The sequence below is a fragment of the Hippopotamus amphibius genome, chromosome 13 (genome assembly GCF_030028045.1).
Source record: "Hippopotamus amphibius kiboko isolate mHipAmp2 chromosome 13, mHipAmp2.hap2, whole genome shotgun sequence".
Lineage (NCBI taxonomy): Eukaryota > Metazoa > Chordata > Mammalia > Artiodactyla > Hippopotamidae > Hippopotamus > Hippopotamus amphibius.
In genome coordinates this window covers 102,203,026-102,220,927 of record NC_080198.1, presented here as the reverse complement: position 1 = coordinate 102,220,927, position 17,902 = coordinate 102,203,026, and the positions used below count along the sequence as shown (strand labels likewise).

At 54.4% G+C, this 17,902-nt stretch overlaps 2 protein-coding genes across 2 annotated transcripts in view; both read left to right on the top strand.

The window, feature by feature from the left end:
- The window catches only part of CFAP99 (cilia and flagella associated protein 99), a 32,742-nt gene extending 19,877 nt beyond the window's left edge, over positions 1-12,865 (top strand). The window contains exons 10-17 of the mRNA XM_057704661.1: positions 220-291; positions 512-603; positions 1,269-1,473; positions 10,201-10,342; positions 10,446-10,597; positions 11,407-11,612; positions 12,500-12,641; positions 12,738-12,865. Coding sequence (XP_057560644.1) covers positions 220-291; positions 512-603; positions 1,269-1,473; positions 10,201-10,342; positions 10,446-10,597; positions 11,407-11,612; positions 12,500-12,641; positions 12,738-12,854 — 1,128 coding nt within the window. The 3' untranslated portion in view covers positions 12,855-12,865. The remainder of the gene's footprint in view (positions 1-219; positions 292-511; positions 604-1,268; positions 1,474-10,200; positions 10,343-10,445; positions 10,598-11,406; positions 11,613-12,499; positions 12,642-12,737) is intronic.
- Positions 12,866-13,125: 260 nt separating this feature from the next.
- Positions 13,126-15,935, top strand: LOC130834399 (tumor-associated calcium signal transducer 2-like). The gene has a single exon (XM_057704577.1). It carries the CDS (start codon positions 14,084-14,086, stop codon positions 15,173-15,175), a length of 1,092 nt encoding a protein of 363 aa, XP_057560560.1. The 5' UTR covers positions 13,126-14,083; the 3' UTR covers positions 15,176-15,935.
- Positions 15,936-17,902: the final 1,967 nt, after the last annotated feature.

The following is a 17,902-nucleotide window of genomic DNA, read 5'->3' as shown; positions in this document are numbered from 1 at the left end:
GCCCGGCCGGCCCTGCACCGTCCCTGCCCCTGCCTGGGCAGCTGGACGGCCTCGGAGGACTCAGCGCGGGGGCAGGCTGGGCTGGCATGCGAGGATGGGCAGCTGGAGTTAGGACAGGGGGAGCGGGCCAGGCCTCCCAGGGGCGCAGGGCCCACTGCTCACCCGGGGTGTGTTTGGGGGCACCGTGTGGGCACAGGTGCCAGGCCCTGACCCCCATAGGACTCTAAGAAGATGCCGCGGCTCCGATGCCCGCCTCGAATCCTCAAGACTCCGGAACTGACCTTCTACAGGGTGAGTGGTGCTCCTGACCCTCCGGGTGGGCTCGGGGTGACAGCTCCAGCTCCCTCTCCCCGGGCGCCCACCTCCTGGCCTGTTCCCCTGGGCACGTCCCCACCCTGGAGGCAGAGGGACGTCCCGGGCGGGGGCGGGCGTGGCGGGCAGGGGCGCAGGGGGCACTTGCTGCTCTGAGGCTCCCCTCCCCGATCACAGCGGCCCCCGCTCTCCCCCATAGCCTAACGACACCGCCCCAGTCAAGCTGAACACCGCTGCCATCCTGCGAGAAGGGGCCTTATACCAGCGGCAGGTGGAGAAAGAGCTGCAGAGGTGGGGGCGCAACTCCTCGGCCTCCCCTCCCCTCCGGGAGTCCCAGAGGGGGTGCCTGGTGGCTGCGGTCCTCCAGAGGCTGGCGGGGGGGGACGAGGGGGCCCTCAAGCAGGCCAGTGCATCCTAGGAAGAGAATCTCCACTCAGTGAGGGAGATGGACTGGGTAGGAGGAGGCTTAGCAGAAACCTGGACCACCCCACTCCTCCCTGAAGGGTCACCTCCTCCTGGGATCCCTTTCTGATGCCCCCTCCACTGGACCCCTGGGGCTGCAGACCTGTCCTTACCCCAAGACTTGGCCTGTGGGTGGGAGCTTGGGTGGCTGACCAGATGGATGAGAGGATGGACAGATGGACAGAGGGTTGGCAGACAGACAGACAGGTGGACTGGGGGGTGGTAGCTGGATAGCTGGGTGCTGGGGGATGGCAGATGGACAGACAGGTGAGTAGACAAACAAGTGGATGAAGGGGGGAAGATGTGGCTGAAGGGTGGAGGCACGGGACCGGGACAGGTGGACAGTGGGTGGGCGGGTGGGGTGGCTGGTGTTGAGTAGAGAGCAGCTCATGCCTGTGAAGGCCACTGCCCCCAGGGGATCGGTGGCCTCCTGGTGGCCCATGCAGCCCCCATCACAGGAGACCCCCAACCCGCCTCTTGCCCTCTCCCCCCAGGGTGGATAAGCTCGTGGACGGGGCTGGGGACTTCTCCGAGTTCCTCGCGTGGCAGAGGAAGATGCAGGCGAAGGACCGGGAGGAGCGGCTGGCCGCAGAGGAGTGTCGGAGGCTGCAGGGGAAGCTGAGCCACGAGGAGGCCGTCCTGGCGCGGCAGCAGGTGGTGCAGGAGAAGAAGCAGAAGGCCGACCAGAAGAAGGAGGAGGTGCTGAGCGGGCTGGGGCGGCTGGGGCCTGGGCCGGCAGGGGGCCTGGCTGCTCCTGTGGTCGCTGAGCCGGGGCATTTCCTCCTAAGACCCAGAGTGGCCGTGGCTCCTCTGGCCCCACCTCACCAGGCGGGGCTTCTGGAAGCATCTGGGGTCAGCTGGCCTGAGTGGACCGTCTGGCCAGCATGTCTGGTCCGGACTGCCCCCTGCCCCTGCTAGCAGTTGGGGCAGGGGGTCCCCACAGCCACATGTGAGGGAAGAGCTGAGGTCTGGCAGAACCTTCCAGAAGGCCGACATGTTTGCATTAGATGCGAGAGGGTCTGTGGACGCCCACGTGCCCACGTCACCTGCTCTGGACGTCCGTCCTGCTCTTCCCCCTGCTGGGACAGACAGCCTGGCCAGGCGCTCCGTGCCTGTGTCCCTCCAGTGGGCCTGGCAGTGGCCTGGACGAGCCTGCAGGGCCCAGAGGCCCGACCACAACCCAGTCTCCCTAGATGTGTGCCGCTGGGGGCCTGCGGTCCACAGGTACGCCCCAGGGTCACTCGAATCACTTCTCCTGGCAGAAGTGTTTGTTTCTGTACTTCATGTTAGGGTTTGCTTTTCCTTCCTTTTTAGCTCACTTTTTAAAAACACGAAGTCAAAACAATGTGACAGCCTCAGAGGAGTCTCACTTCTTGTAAGTCTATGACTTACAGCCCATTTCCAACTCCGCCCCAAGTGCTTATTTTCATGAATTTCTGTTTTTCCTTCCAAGCAAATATACGCACTTCGTTTCCCTCTTTCTTACATAAAATGTCCCATCCTGCTTTACCAGCAATGAATAATGTTGTGCAAGTTTTTCCTCTTTGTGGAGGTACAGTTTCTAGGTCTCGAGGAGGGACTGTTTGGTCACGGTAGCTGATGTGGGGGTTCTGTCTTCCTCTTGTTGTTGGGAGTTTGGGGTTTTATGAGAGCTGCTGCAACACCTTCCCTGGGCAGGAGCTGTCTTCATGCCCTGAGCACCGTGGGAGGGGCCCGATCCCCCCGACCCACCGGCAGAGGTTACTGTACTGAATTCGGGAATTTTTGCCAATCTCACATGTGAGAAACTGTATCTCAGTATCGTTCTGATTTGCATTTCACCTATTAAGTGTGAATTTGAGGATGTTTTTGTATATTTGAGTCATTTCTGTGTCTTTTTCTGTGAACTGTCCATGTGTTTTGTCCATTTTCTTTTTCTTTTTTTTCCAGTTTGGAAAAAAAAATTGGGGTATCACCGACAAGTAAAATTTGTATCTAGTTAAGGTGTATAATGCGATATTTTGATATACATATACATTGTGGAACAGTCACCACCATCAAGCCAATTAACACATCTGTCACCGCACATGGTTACTTTTGTGTGTGTGGTGAGGACACTTGAGGTCTGCTCTCTTAGCAAATTTAAAGTGTACAAAACACTGTCATGAACTCTAGTCACCATGCTATGCGTTAGGTCCCTGAAGCTTATCCATCTTCTAACCAAAAGTTTTTACCTTTTCCCCAACATCTCCCCGTTCCCCTCACCCCCAAGCCCCTGGTAACTACCTTCTGCCCTTTGTTACTATGAGTTCAACTTTTTTATTGTTTTCCTTTCAGTCTTTATTGGAGTATGACTGCTTTACACTGCTGTGCCAGTTTCCACTGTACAACAAAGCGAATCCGCTGCACTTATACGTATATCCCCATATCCCCTCCCTCTTAAGCCTCCCGTGAGTTCAGCTTTTTAGATTCCTGTAGAAGTGACATCACACAGTATTTGTCTTTTTGCATCTGACATATTTCACCAGCATCACGTCCTCCAGGTTCATACATGTTGCCACAAATGGCAGGATTTCCTTCTTTTTTATCTTCTAAATTTAAATATTTATTTATTGGCTGTATTGGGTCTTCATTGCCGCACGCGGGCTTTCTCTAGTTGTGTTGAGCGGGGGCTGCTCTTCATTGTGGTGCGCAGGCTCCTGATTTGTGGTGGCTTCTCTGGCTGTGGAGCACAGGCTCTAGGCATGTGGGCTTCAGTAGTTGTGGCTCACGGGCTCAATCGTTGTGGCTCACGGGCTCTAGAGCACAGGCTCAGTCGTTGTGGTGCACAGGCTTAGTTGTTCCTCGGCATGTGGGATCTTCCTGGAGCAGGGCTCGAACCCGTGTCCCCTGTGTTGGCAGGCGGATTCTTAACCACTGTGCCACCAGGGAAATCCGGGATTTCCTTCTTTTTTAAGGCTGAGTAATATTCCGTCATGTATATATACCACATTTTCTTGATCCATCCGTTGACAGGCACTTAGGTTGTTTCCGTGTCTTGGCTACCGTGAGTAACGCTGCGATGAGCGTGGGAGTGCAGCTGTCTCCTCAACATAGTGACTCCATTTCCTTCAGATGCAGACCCGAAAGTGGGACTGCTGGGTCACACGGAAGTTCTGTTTTCATATGTTGAGGAACCTCCATGCCGTTGTCCACCGTGGCTGCCCCACATTACATTTCTACCAGCAGTGCGCGAACGTTCCTCTTCTCCACAGCGTTGCCCACACTTATCTTTTGACTTTTTATGGTGGCCATCCTACAGGTGTGAGGTGATATCTGTTGTCACTTTGATTTGCATTTCCCTGGTGATTAGTGATGCTGAGCATCTTTTCGGCTACTTGCTGGCCATTTGTGTGTCTTCTTTGGAAAAATGTTTGCTCATGTCTTTGGCCCATTTTTATTTTTTTATTTTTTATTTATTTATTTATTTTTTTTTGGCGCGTGGGCTTAGTTGCTCCAAGGCATGTGGGATCTTCCTGGAGCAGGGATCAAACCCGTGTCCTGTGCATCGGCAGGCAGATTCTTAACCACTGCGCCACCTAGGAAGCCCTGGCCCATTTTTAAAATCAGGTTATTTTATTTTATTTTATTTTATTTTGCTGTTGAGTTGTATGAGTTCCTTATATATTTTGGACACTAACGCCTTATTGGATATATGATTTGCAAATATTTTCTCCCATCCCATAGGCTGCCTTTTTATTTTGTTGATTGTTTCCTTTGCTGTGCAGAAACTTTTTCATGTGTCATCCCACTTGTTTATTTTTTCATTTGTTGCTTGTGCTTTTGATATCAAATCAAAAGTAAATAAATAATTGCCAAGACCAAAGCTAAGAAGCTTTTTCCCTACATTTTCTTCTAGGAGTTTTATGGTTTCAGGTCTTACACTTAAGCCTTTGATCCATTCTGAGTGGATTCTTGCATGTGGTGCAATCAGGGGGTTCAGTTTCAGTCTTTGGGATGTGTGTATCCAGCTCTTCCAACAACATTTATTGAAGACATTATCTGTTCCCTACGGAGCCTTCTTGGTGCCTTGGTCGAAGATTAGTTGACCATGTCCATTTCCTGTTGTGCTTTGAACCTTCATTTCCTTGACTTTATTATTATAGAGTTCTTTACATATTAGGGAAAGTAACCCTTAAACTATGATATGTTGTTACAGACATTTTGTTCCAATTACTCATTTGGCTTTGCTTAAATGATGTATTTTTGCCATGCAAAGATATTTTTTATGTCATCAAACTTATCAATCTTTTCTTTCATTGTATCTGGATTTTGACTGGTGAGGAAGGTTTTTCCCACACCCACGTTATAGGGGAATTCACCTGAGTTTTCTTCCAGTATCTGCGTGGTTTCATCTTTACACCTGGATCTCTGTCCACTTGAAGTTTATTCTTGTACATGGTGTGAGATCTGGATCCACTTTTATTGTTTTCAGATGGCCGTCCAGGTGAGTCTTCCAATCCATGCATGCAGAATGTCTCTCCATTTATTTAAATCTTTTATTTCTTTCATCTGGTTATTTAAGTTTCTGCATGTAAGTCCTGTAGAAGTTTTGTTAGATTTGCACTTAAGTACTTCTTTTATTTTTTTCAAGTGGTTGCAAGTAGTATTGCATTTTTTTTTAAAATTTACTTATTTATTTAGCTGCTCTGGGTCTTAGTTGTGGCATGCAAACTCTTAGTTGTGGCATGTGGGATCTAGTGCCCTGACCAGGGATCCAGCCCGGACCCCCAACATCAGGAGCACGGAGTCTTAACCGCTGCGCCACCAGGGAAGTCCCACAAACGGTACTGCATTTTTAATTTTGGTGTCCGCATGTTCAGTGCTAGTTTGTAAGCATGAAATTGGTTTTGTGTGTTGTTCCTGTGTCCTGTGACCTTGCTGAATTCCCTTATTAGTGTTCCAGGACACACAAGGACTTTTGTTGCCGATTCCTTGGGATTTTCTCTGTAGACACTCATGTCATCTGTAAATAAGAACAGCTTTATTTCTTCCTTTCTGATCCGCATGCCTTTCATTTCCTCTTCTTGCCCATCGCACTGGCTAAATTTGCCAGGGTTACCATCTTAGGGCAAAATCAGTCTTTCACTATTAAGTGTAATGTTAGATGTAGGTTTTATTGCAGATGTGCTCTTTATCAAGTTCACGAAGTTCCCCTCTGTTCCTATTTTTCTGAAAGTTTTTATCAGGAAACTTTGCCAGATGCTGCTCTGTATCAGCTGATGTGGTCGTGTGGTTTTCTTCTTTAGCCTGTTAACATGGTGGATTACACTGACTGATTTTCACATATTGAACCAGCTTTGCATCCCTGGAATAAACCCCACTTGGTTATGGTGTATAATTCCTTTTATATATGTTGAATTCTTTCTTTTTAACCATAGAAAACACATATAATTTATTAGATGGACTTAAAAATCAACACAAATCAATTTTAGGCACTTGTTGAGCACGTTGTGTGGGAATTTTCTACCAAAGAACACAATATCTAGTGGGCAAGACCATAAAGATTTAATCTTTAGTTTTTAGAACAAAATACAAGGGCTAGACAATTGATAAGAAATGTTGCATAATTAACCCAACTGTATCCTGTTACAATTTCTTCACAATTCCACACACAATTTTAGGGTTTAATAGAAGCAGTCACTTTTTAGCATCCAAAGTTTTTAAATTCTGTCTTTCTCTCCTTTACGCCACCATTCTGGGCTTAAAATTATCATACATTCTTTGAGGGAGCATGATATAGAAGTTTTATTTTTGTATATATAAGTGGAGCTTTAAAAAATTTTTTCTATATTTATATGTTGAATTCTATTTGCTACTATTTTGATTTTGTTAAAGTTGTTCTTGCATATAGTTTCTTAAGGGGTGTTCATCTGTAGTTTTCTTTTTTGTAATGTCTTTTGTCTGGTTTTGGTATCAGGGTAATTCTAGCTTCATAAAATGAATTTGGAAGTATTTCCTCCTCTTATTTTCTAGGAAAAGTTGTATAGAATTGATATTAATTCTTCCAACATTTAGTAGGATTCTCTAGTGAAATCATCTAGGCTTGGAGGTTTCTTTTTCAGACTTTTCTAAATTAGAAATACAACTTTCTTACAAGTTACAGGGTTATTCAAATGATCTGTTTCATATCAGGTAAGTTGTAGTAGTTTGTGTTTTTTGAGGAATTGGTCCATCTCACTAAGTTGCCAAATTTATGTATGTAGAGTTGTTTGTAATATTCTATTACCATCCTCTTTCATGTCTGTAGGGTCTAAAATATTCATTCTTGATACTGGTGGTTTATGTTTTTTCATGTTTTTCTATAAGAATTGCTAGAGATTTGCCAAATTCATTGATCTTTTCAAAGAACCAGTTTCTTGTTTCATTTATTTTTCTCTACTGTTTTACTGTTTTCAATGTCATTGATTTCTGCTCTTTATTAATTTTGCTTCTGTCTGCTTGCTTTGAGTTTATTTTGTTCTTTTTCTTCCTTTAAAAAAATATTTATTTATTTATTTGGCTGCATTGGGTCTTATTTGCGATCTTCATTGTGGCTTCTCTCTAGTTGTGTCGTGTTGCCTCCTGAGTGTGCAGTCTCAGTAGTTACGGTGCTCAGGCTTAGTTGTTCCCCAGCATGTGGGATCTTACTTCCCCAACCAGGGACTGAACCCGTGTCTCCTGCAATGGAAGGCGAATTCTTTTTTTTTCTTTTTCTTTCTTTCTTTCTTTGTTTTTAATAAAATGTATTTATTTATTTACTTATTGGCTGCATTGAGTCTTCATTGCTGCACATGGGCTTTCTCTAGTTGAGGCGAGCCAGGGCTACTCTTCATTGCAATGCACAGGCTTCTCATTGCAGTGGCTTCTCTTGTTGCGGAGCACGGGCTCTAGCTGTGTGGGCTTCACTAGTTGTGTCAAGTGGGCTCAAGAGTTGTGGCACATGAGTTTAGTTGCTCCGCCGCATGTGGGATCTTCCTGGACCAGGGATCAGACCCGTGTTCCCTGCATTGGCAGGCGGATTCTTAACTAGTAGACCACCAGGGAAGTCTGTGTTCTTCTTTTTCTAGGTTCATGAGATGGGAGTTATATTACTGAGATGAGACTTTTCTGCTTTTCTATTGCAAGCACTCAGTGTTACACATTTCCCTTTATTTGTTGCTTTAGCTGTGTCCACAAATTTTGATATGTTGTATTTTATTTTCATTCAATTCAATGTACTTTTTCATTTCACTTGAGATTTTCTCTTTGACCCATGGACTATTTAGAAGTATGTTGTTTAGTTTCCAGGCATTCGGAGATTTTCCTGTTATCTTTGAGCACTGATTTCTGGTTGATTCCATCGTGGTTGTTGAACATACTCTGTTCTAATTATTTTAAATTTGTTGAGAATTTTTTCATTGTTGCTTGTTGCATTTTTATGACGGCTTCTTTAAAAATCATTGTCGGGGCTTCCTAGGTGGCGCAGTGGTTAAGAATCCACCTGCCAATGCAGGGGACACAGGTTCGATCCCTGCTCCAGGAAGATGCCACATGCCACGGAGCAACGAAGCCCGTGTGCCAAAAAAACAAAAAAAATCATTGTCAAATCTAACGTCTCTGTGATCTCAGTACTAGCATCTACTGACTGTCTTCTTTCAGTTGGAGAGCATCCTGGCTTTTGGTGGGATGAGTGATTTCTGATTGAAACCTGGACATTCTGGGTATTATGTTACGAGATTCTGGATCTTACGTAAGCCTTCTGTCTGAGCGGCCTCTCTCTATGCCACTCTGGCAGGGAAGCAGGACACCGCCACATTACTGCCTGGTGGGCTTAGCAACCCACCTTCCCCATGTGGCCTCTGTTGACGCCTTAGAGGGGCTCCTGATGACCTGTGGGTAAGGACTCTGGCTAGACCTCCACCAGTACCTCCCCGACTGGGAGGGGTGGGAGTGCCTTACAGCTGCTCCCTGCCCCCCGCCCCGTGGCCTCCACTGTCACGTGGCAAGCGCAGAGATGAAAGTCCTCACGGTGCACTAGGCCTCCTCTGACACCACTGTAGTGGGGAGCAACTAAGTCCATGTGCCACAACTATTGAGCCCGCGCTTTAGCGCCTGTGAGCCACAACTATTGAGCCCAAGGAAGGGTTCTCTAAGCGGAGCCCACACTCGAGGAGGCAGGTAGGTTACGTGGGTTCTTCAGCGCAGAAGACTGGTCTCAGAGGAGAAGCAGCTGAGCCAGTTCCCGGGCCCCCAGCTTGTCAGGGCGGCACAGAGACAGCTGGGAGCCTGGTCCTGGCAGTGAGGAAGAGGCGCAGCTCTGCGTGAATCCCGCGGAACCCAGGAGGCAGCGCAGGCCCATGGAGGAGGCCCTAGTCTCTTCTCCCCCACCTCCTCGAGTGCACTCATTTATATCAGTGTGGACTCACGCATATTTATTTTATACTTTGTGTTATAATCCGACGTGATTTATTTTGTTGCCAGCTTTGGTGGCTGGGAGCCCTTTCAGGCTGGCTCCTGTGTCCCTTCGACATGTCCCCACCCCGCCCACCATCCTTTTGTTTTTTGAGCGCTTCCTTACTGCCAAGACCTCCAGGGCTGGGAGTCCAGGGGCTCCCGGCAGCGCTGGGCAGTGACAGGAGGTATACATCTCACCCGGTCCTTTGTAAGATCTTGAAGACTGAAAATAATATTCTGAGTTATTCACAGTAGCTGGAAACAACCTGAATGTCTGTCCATGGTAGAATGGATCAAAGAGTTGTGATATATTCCCCGAAACAGCCACGAGAATAAGCCAGGTGCAATCCCGGCGGATGAGGCTCGTATCCCTGACACTGAGCAGAAGAGGAAGGCCACAGCCGGCACGCAGGGCGATTCCTGTTGTGTGTGGTTCAGAGTGGCAACACCATGCCCCCTGGGTTAGAGCTGTGCATTCCTGAGGCTCCTCAAGAGAGGAGAGTGTGGGATGACCGTCAGGACGTACCGGGGGCACGTGTGATGAGGAGCCTAGGGCTTCCTGGGGGCTGGCGTGTCCTGTGCACAGACCTGGGCCGAATCTGGACAGCCAGCTCCCCATGGCTGCAAAGCAAGGAGCACCCTCCTCTCTTAACTGGCATCAGCAGTGGGGGGGCTTCAGGGCAAACCCAGTGGCTCTGACTTGGTTTCCCCAGGACTCTGTTGGCTGCAGTCCTCAGCTTCGTTGTCAGATCTAGGGAGCTGGCCGCGTGGCTCTGGGCTCACATCCCCAGGACCACAGTAGAGGCAGGGAGGACGTGAGGTGGGACCTCCCCAGCAGGCCTGACCTCCAGACGCTGATGATCTTAGGCCCAGGTTCCAGGGTGATTCACGGTCAGGAACTGGATCCACCGTCCGGACCTCAGGCTGTTCCCAGGGCTAGGGCGGGCCCAGGGGCGCAGCAGTGGCTCTGACCGTGGCCGGCCGGTTGTCCAGACAGCTGAGCTGATGCAGCAGTGTGCCGAGAGGCGCCTCCAGGAGGAGAGGTCCATGAAGGAGCTGGTGGAGCAGGTGATGGAGGCACAGAAGAACGTGAAGGTGGCGCAGACAAAGCTCCTGAAGGGTCGACGGCAGATAGGTATGGTGGGGGGGGAGCTCAGTACCCTCCCAGGGGGAGCTACCCGTGCCCAGCGCCAGCCCAGCTGCGCTCTGAGCCCGTCAGCACCGCGCTTGGCCCCTAGTTCAGGAGTTGATAGAAGAGAGCCGGGAGCTGCTACAGCGCAGCGCAGAGGCGGCCAAGGAGGAGCAGAGGCAGCGCTGCGAGCTCATCTCCCAGCTGCGCGCCCTGGAGACTCAGCCCACGCGCAGGGGCAAGCTGGTGGACCTGACCCAGGTGAGGACACGGCCCCCAGGGCCCACGCCCGTGTGATAGCCTCGGGGAGCTTCCCCGTGTCTTACTGGGCCTGGCATTGTCGTGAAGGGTGTGTGCAGAATTCCCACCAAGGCCAAAGGCAGTCTGGACCCAAGCCGAGATCCATCTATCCGCTCACGCCCAGCTGCCCCGTGCCCGCCATGCTGGAGGCCTGGGTCTGGTCCAGATGCTCACGGTCCTGTCAGGGAGGGCTCTGTCTTCCCTGCGGGTGGGCAAGGTAGGCTTCATGGAGCTGCACGTTGAGGGAGCTCCTGAGACTCACAGGCCCAGGGGGGAAGGGCAGAGTGGGGAGAGTGCAGGTGCAGGAAGGCCCGAGCCTGGACCAGCAGGAGGCTGAGAGAAGGACAGCAGCGCCTAGAAGCCTGTGTGACAAACACCACGAGAGGCCAAGCTGACTTGTGGTGACATGGGGGCAAGGCCTGGTCCCAGGGGGTGGGCAGAGTCGAAGGGCTCTCTACCCGGGGCCCCAGGTCCTGGCTGGGGAGACAGTGCTGAGTTCCATTTGGGCCTGCAGGGCACCTAGCCGAGATGTCCCCACACGGGTTGAGGGCCATGGCGGGGGGGAGGGTCCAGGCTGGAGAAGCTGGATGGTGGACACGGTGTCACACAGGCCCCACTGAGCAGACGGGAGGAGGTCTCCTGGGCACGGGACCAGGCCTGTGGCACTCAGGAGGGGCACCAGCGCTGGTGCAGGGGAAAAGCCAGGGCCTGGGAGATGGCTGGGCCTGGGCCTGGCTCCCAGCCTGGGGCCTCCCCTGCCCACCCTGCAGATCCCTGGCTATGGCCTGGAAGGGGAAATGTCGGTTGTGGAGTTGCGTGAGCGGCTGGCCCTGCTCAAGGAGACCCAGAAGCGCCAGGAGGAGGAGAAGCGAGACCAGATCATCCAGGGCAAGCGTGCCAAGAGCCAGGGGCTGCAGAACACGGTGGAGCAGATCGCGCTGTGCCGCGCAGCCATGGGAAGGGCTGCAGCCTTGAGGTTGGTGCCAGTGGCCTGGGGGCAGGGACCTTGGGTGGGCAAGAGCAGGGAGCCAGCCTTCACACCCTCCTGGGTGGGTTCTCCTCACAGCAACCCACCACCCTCCAGCCCAGACAGTTCGCTTGCAACCCCTTGCCCCCAACTGTTTTCTTAGACAAGTTTCAGGCATTCGGAAATGGTGAACCAGTCGCGATGACTTAGATACCCAGGAGCATGCCCTTTAGCCACGCGCTTGTCTAGCTAGTTAGTTACTTATCGGTCTTTGCAGAACCACTGGGACGTAGCTGCAGGCCTCAGACACTTGCTCCTAAACTCTCTGGTGTGCAAATTCTGAGAAAAAGATGCCGCCCTACCTACATAACCACAGCACAATGACACAACTAGAAAATGGCAAAGATTCCCAACATCCTCTAACTACCCTGTCTGTGTCCGCCTTTCTTCAGGAATCCCAAGACTTTACTATAACTTTTAAAGGTTGAGTGCTGTAACATTTTTTTCTTTTTAAACGAGGACTTGGGGTTCACACATCTCTTGTCAAACATCTCCCTTTTGACGGCAAGCATGTGGGCACACGCACCCCTGTTTTAGGGACACTGGTGACTCTTCTGTGGAGACATCTGCAAAGACAGCCCCTTAGCCTGTCCGTCTAGGCGAGTGACCGGGGAGGGCAAGATGAAAGGGCGTTCGCTTTGTTCACCCCCCTTCCCCCCCCCCCCGCCCACACACACACAGTCGATACCTATGCAGCACTTTCTAAACCGTGAAGTACAAGGAGCAAAACGCAGGAGGCGCTGGGGGAGGTCCTCGGGGGCCTCTGCCGCAGCACCTCCGCCCCTCGGGTGAACCCGCCGCGGGGCCCTCCTGAGCCCGCCCCGCCGCCCGCCCAGGTGGGAGGAGGAGAAGGCACGCTCGGCGGCCGCGGGCGCGCGCTCGCGGGACCAGCGGGGACTGGAGCTGCCGCGCAGGAGCCGGGAGCAGGCGGCCCCGCCGCACGTGCCGGCGCCGCGGGCCGCGCCCCCCAAGCCGCGGGTAAGCCCGGGGGCGGGGGGCGGGCGCGGAGGAGGTGGGGGGCGGGGCGCCCGGAGCCCACGCCCGACCCCCGCCCCCCCGGTCCCCCGCCCGCAGGCGCAGCTGGAGGCGCAGCGCAGGCTGGAGCTGGAGCGGAGCCGCGAGCGCAGGCTGCGGGCGCTGCCGCGGGGAGGCTCGGCCTGCGGGCCCGCGCGCCGCCTGGGGGCCGCCTGAGCCGGGCGGGCCGCCCCCGAGGCCCCCCAACCCCCGAGGCCCCCGCCCCCGGCGCCCCCGGCCCCCCGCCCCCGGTCCCCGAGGCCCCCCGTCCCCGGCCCCCGAGAACCCCCGCCCCCGAGGCCCCGGCCCCCGAGGCCCCCGGCCCCGGCCCCCGAGACCCCCGGCCCCCCGCCCCCGAGGCCCCCCGCCCCCTCTGCCCCAGTCTCCGCCCGCCCAGAGCAGGGTTGCCGAGTGAAAGGCAGGACGCCCAGTTATTGCGTGGGACAAACTAGTGCTAAAAAAAGGATCCGCTGGAATTCAAATTTCTGTGGGCGTCTTGTATCTTACGTGCTACACGTGGCCACCCTAGCCCAGACCCGAGCCCTTCCCTGCGGCCTAGCGCCAGGCATTCCTGGCCCCAGCGCCTGCTCTGCCTGGGGAAGGCGAGAATCCGCATTCTCTGCCCGCAGTCCGGCGGCTCAATCCGGGAACCCGCAAGACTGAGTGTGTGACGTGCGTGTGCGATTAGAAGTGGCCAGGATCCTGAGCCGCTAGGAACCGGCCCTTCTCGTGCCTTATCTCCTAAACCGCACGGCGATGGGGGGAGCTGGCCGGGCATGTAGGAACTGTCCCCCACACCCCGTCTGCTGACGAGGCCACCGGTGCTCAGAGAGGTGAAGGGACCTGCCCGGAGAGCCAGACCCAGACCTAAGCCTGGATGCCTTTAGAGCACTGTCCAGCCTTCTCCTGCATCACTGAAGGAACAAGGTTGGAGTCACTGGGCAGGAGCTGGCCCAGGGGCTGGATGGGAATGGATTGATTCCCCCGGGGCCTCAGACCCAGCACTGGACTAGAGGTGCGTGGCTCTGAGGACAGGCTGGCTGAGTGAAAGCCTGCAGTATGCTGCAGCTCCCAGGTGGAGAGAGGAGGGGCAGTCCATGGGGTGCAAGGCAGTAAGGGAGGGGCTGGGAACTGCTCAGTGGATAGATATCTAGGAGAGAGAGCTCCACACCCCACATCCTCCGTGGGTCTGCAGAGGGGGAGGCTGGACCCCAGGGCACAGTCAGACTAGGAGGGTGGACATCTCAAAGAGACAACAGACTAAAGACCAGAGTTCTCCCCCAATGTTCTGAACTGTGTCAGAACCCCAGGACTTCCCCACAACTGAGGTTGGTAAAAAGAGGAATTTCCCACCTTCCTGTCAAATTAGATCTGGGGGCAGATTAAATTTCATTTAAAAAATAAACATGGCGATAAGAGCGGCGGGGAGCGGCGGGCGGCAGACGCCTGGAGACCGTCCCGGACCGCGGAGCCCGAGCCCCGCAGAGCCGCCAGCCCGCGCCCGCTCCGCGCTCCTCCGCCCCACCATGGCCCGGGGCCTGGGCCTCGCGCTGCCGTCGCCGTCGCTGCTGCCGCCGCTCCTGCTGCTGGCGGCGGTGATCGGCCACGCGGCCGCGCAGGACAACTGCACGTGCTCCACCAACAAGATGACCGTGTGCGACCGCAGCGGCCCAGGCGGCCGCTGCCAGTGCCGCGTGCTCGGCTCCGGCTTGGAGGTCGACTGCTCCACGCTCACGTCCAAGTGCCTGCTGCTGAAGGCGCGCATGAGCGCGCCCAAGAGCGGCCGCGCGCTGGTGCGGCCGAGCGAGCACGCGCTGGTGGACAACGACGGCCTGTACAACCCCGACTGCGACCAGCAGGGCCGCTTCAAGGCGCGCCAGTGCAACCAGACGTCCGTGTGCTGGTGCGTGAACTCGCTGGGCGTGCGCCGCACCGACAAGGGCGACGAGAGCCTCCGCTGCGACGAGCTGGTGCGCACCGACCACATCCTCATCGACCTGCGCCACCGCCCGGCCGTCCGCGCCTTCAACCACTCGGACCTGGATGCCGAGCTGCGGCGGCTCTTCCGGGAGCGCTACCTGCTGCACCCCAGGTTCGTGGCGGCCGTGCACTACGAGCACCCCATCATCCAGATCGAGCTGCAGCAGAACGCATCGCAGAAGGTCGCCGGCGACGTGGACATCGCCGACGCCAGCTACAACTTCGAGAGGGACGTCAAGGGCGAGTCGCTGTTCCCCAGCCGCGGCGGCCTCGACGTGCGCGTGCGCGGAGAGCCCCTGCTGCTGGAGAGGACGCTCATCTACTACCTGGACGAGAAGCCCCCCCAGTTCTCCATGAAACGCCTCACCAGCGGGCTCATCGCCGTCATCGTGGTGATCGTGGTGGCCCTGGTCGCCGGCGTGGCCGTCTTGATGATCACCAACCGGAGGAAGTCGGGGAAGTACAAGAAGGTGGAGATCAAGGAACTGGGGGAGATGAGAAAGGAACCGAGCTTGTAGGTACCGGCGGGGCTGGGGTGGGATGGGGGTATGGGATTTCAGCAAGGTCCCAGACCCAAGTGAGTCACACTTCTTGATTCTTGGCTGCAAGGAGACATTTCTCCTCCCAAATTCCTGCCTCCTCCCACCGCCACCAAATTTAATAGATCCTGTTCTCAGGGTCACCCGTCTTTCTGACTTCTGTCCTGAAGGATGCATTTCTAAAATTCCTCCCCTTTCGGTCCAACCAGAAACCCGACTCGAAGAGTTCAGGGAAGTTTGGCGTAGGGTTATGTATGACAATCAAATGTCTTTATGACAACCCCGTGTCGTTTACAAGTGAGACAATCGATGCTGAAGGCTTAGGTGGGAAACAGCGCTTTTACGGTCTTGGGTTTAAGTTATTTGATTAGCTCCACTTGTATCGTGGCCTTGGAGTTCGCTAATAGGGCCCGTGTAGTATCCTCATTCACCATCGTTTGTATTACCCACCACACATACTTGTCTCTGGGAAGGCAGCCTGTTTCAGGTGCCTAAACACATTTTAGATGTCTTTGTTTGCGAGCAGACTTTGGCCCAGAAACTCAGCATCTGCTCTTCAACTTGCCCTTATTGCAGCTGATACTGGTAATGTTTATTTTGTAAAATGTTTGTACATAGGTTGTCCTTGATAATGCTGTTGTGATTTTTTTTAAACACAGATTTAATAAAATATGGAAAAGGCAAAAAAAATAAAAAATAAAAATAAACATGGCATTTCTTACATCCTGTGCTGTGTTATTCAAACTCATTTCATTTGCTATGGAGGGAATACACTGATGATGACCTGTCCCAAGGGAGTCCCTCAGGAGCTCTGAGGGCTTCAAAAGGGGAATTATTAGCTTCTGTAACTGGCAATCCAAAGTAGGGCAGACCTCAGAACATGCCTGATCCAGGAGCTCTGTCTCCAAGCTGGTAGCAGTTCCAACCTCACAGTGTTTGGAGGAAGAAGGGCCATCTCCCCCGGCAGTTCCCTTAGCAGGAAAACCTCTCTGTCCTCCAAGCCTCGTGCTTGTCTCACTGGCCTGGATTGAACGTGCCCTACTGAACCAGTTCCTGTAGTGTGGGAAGGTCTGCATGGGGGCCCAAAGCAAGCACCGCAGTACAGCGAGAGAATTATTCTTCACTTATCAGACAGGCCTCTGGAGCAGAGGGGTGAGGTGGTGCCCCAACAAACTCAGGGTGCTATTGGCAGCAATGCTGGTTGGCAGTCCACAGGGTCCCCACCTGCCCTCCTGACTGGGCAGCTGCTCAGAGCCGCCTTTAGAGCACCTGGGGCTTCTGTCCCATACCAACCTAGTAGGGGCAGGTCTTGGGCCATCCCCTGAGTGTATGGCCTGAGGGCTGGCCATGCCTGGGAAATGGACGGCAGCAGTGTCTCCCGGTATCCACATTCCTTGCCTTGTGACCTCCCGTCAAGAGGCAGTCTATTTCCCCCAGTCCCTGGATCTGGGCTGACTTGCTTTGCTTAGCAGGGTCCACAGGAGTGGTTGTGTGCCAGCTGAGAGCCTGGACCTCAGGTGGCCTCGGAGGTCCCTCTTGTTCTCTACCTGGCCCCAATGTGGGCATGTCCAGGGCGGCCGGCTGGGATGATCTGGGTATTCTCAGAGCAAGGGAGACAAGCTGGGCTCTATTTTTTGGTTGTGAAATCCATGCCCAAGTCCAGTTCTGGGAGCTGAACTCAAGGAACCCACCACCAGATTCTCTAATCCCAATTCTGACATGAAGCCCCACCCAGGGCTGGCACGCACCTGTGCTCAGTGTCGAGTCCTGCGACTCCTACCTTCCCCCTGAGGTAGGTACTGCTATTATCTACATACAGCAGGCCAGGGAACCGCGACACTTGCCTGAACCATGGAGCTGGGATCCAAACTCAGGCAGGAGGGATCCAGGGCCCGCACTCTCTTGACTCTTGGAGTTGCACTAGATGCCCCAGAGACCTCCAGGCCTCTGCCTGGGCCGTGGCCCCTTTCCCAGGACCGGGCTGGACCGGAACCGGGCGAGAGTACTCCTCCACGGGTTCACGCCTTCGTTTCCTGACACCTACTGTCCTCAGGATAAGCCAGACTCAGCCTTGCACCTGGGCCCTCCAAGGTCTGACTCTTGTCTCCCTCGACCCCGAACCGCTCCCAACCTCTGTAGCCCTGGCACACTGGACATGCTGGCCCACCTTTCCCCACCCAGGCTCCCCCTTGCTGGAACGCTCTCCTGCATTCCAGCCCTTCCCGTTCCCCGCTCGTTTCCTCCGGGGGAGCCCTCCCAGACGTCCTGGTTGAGAGCCTCCTCCGGGTTCCCGAAGATGGGCCGGGCTGTGCTTCCCCCCCGTCTCCACCACCAGCCTGGCAGAGGCTGGGATCGCAGAGCCCAGACGCCGGCCCAGGGCCTGGCACCTCGGGGGGCGCCCGGAGGACCTGCAGGTCCAGGCGGACAGCAGAGACCCCAGGAAACCTAGACGGGGAAAGGCGCGCCTGGCTCCGCGCGGCCAACAGGGCGGCGGGAGCCCAGACCACGACTCCCGGGAGGCCTTGCGGGCGGGGAGGCGCAGATCGCGTCTCTCGCGGGAAGGTAGGAGCCTGAGCTCGAGAGCGTGGGCGGGGCCGGAAGGAGCCGCATTTCAAAGAGGTGATAGATGGTTTCCTTACCCAATAGGATTGAAAATATACCTCCTCGCCCGACAGGCCGCGGGAGTAGGGACGGCGGCGGCCAGTA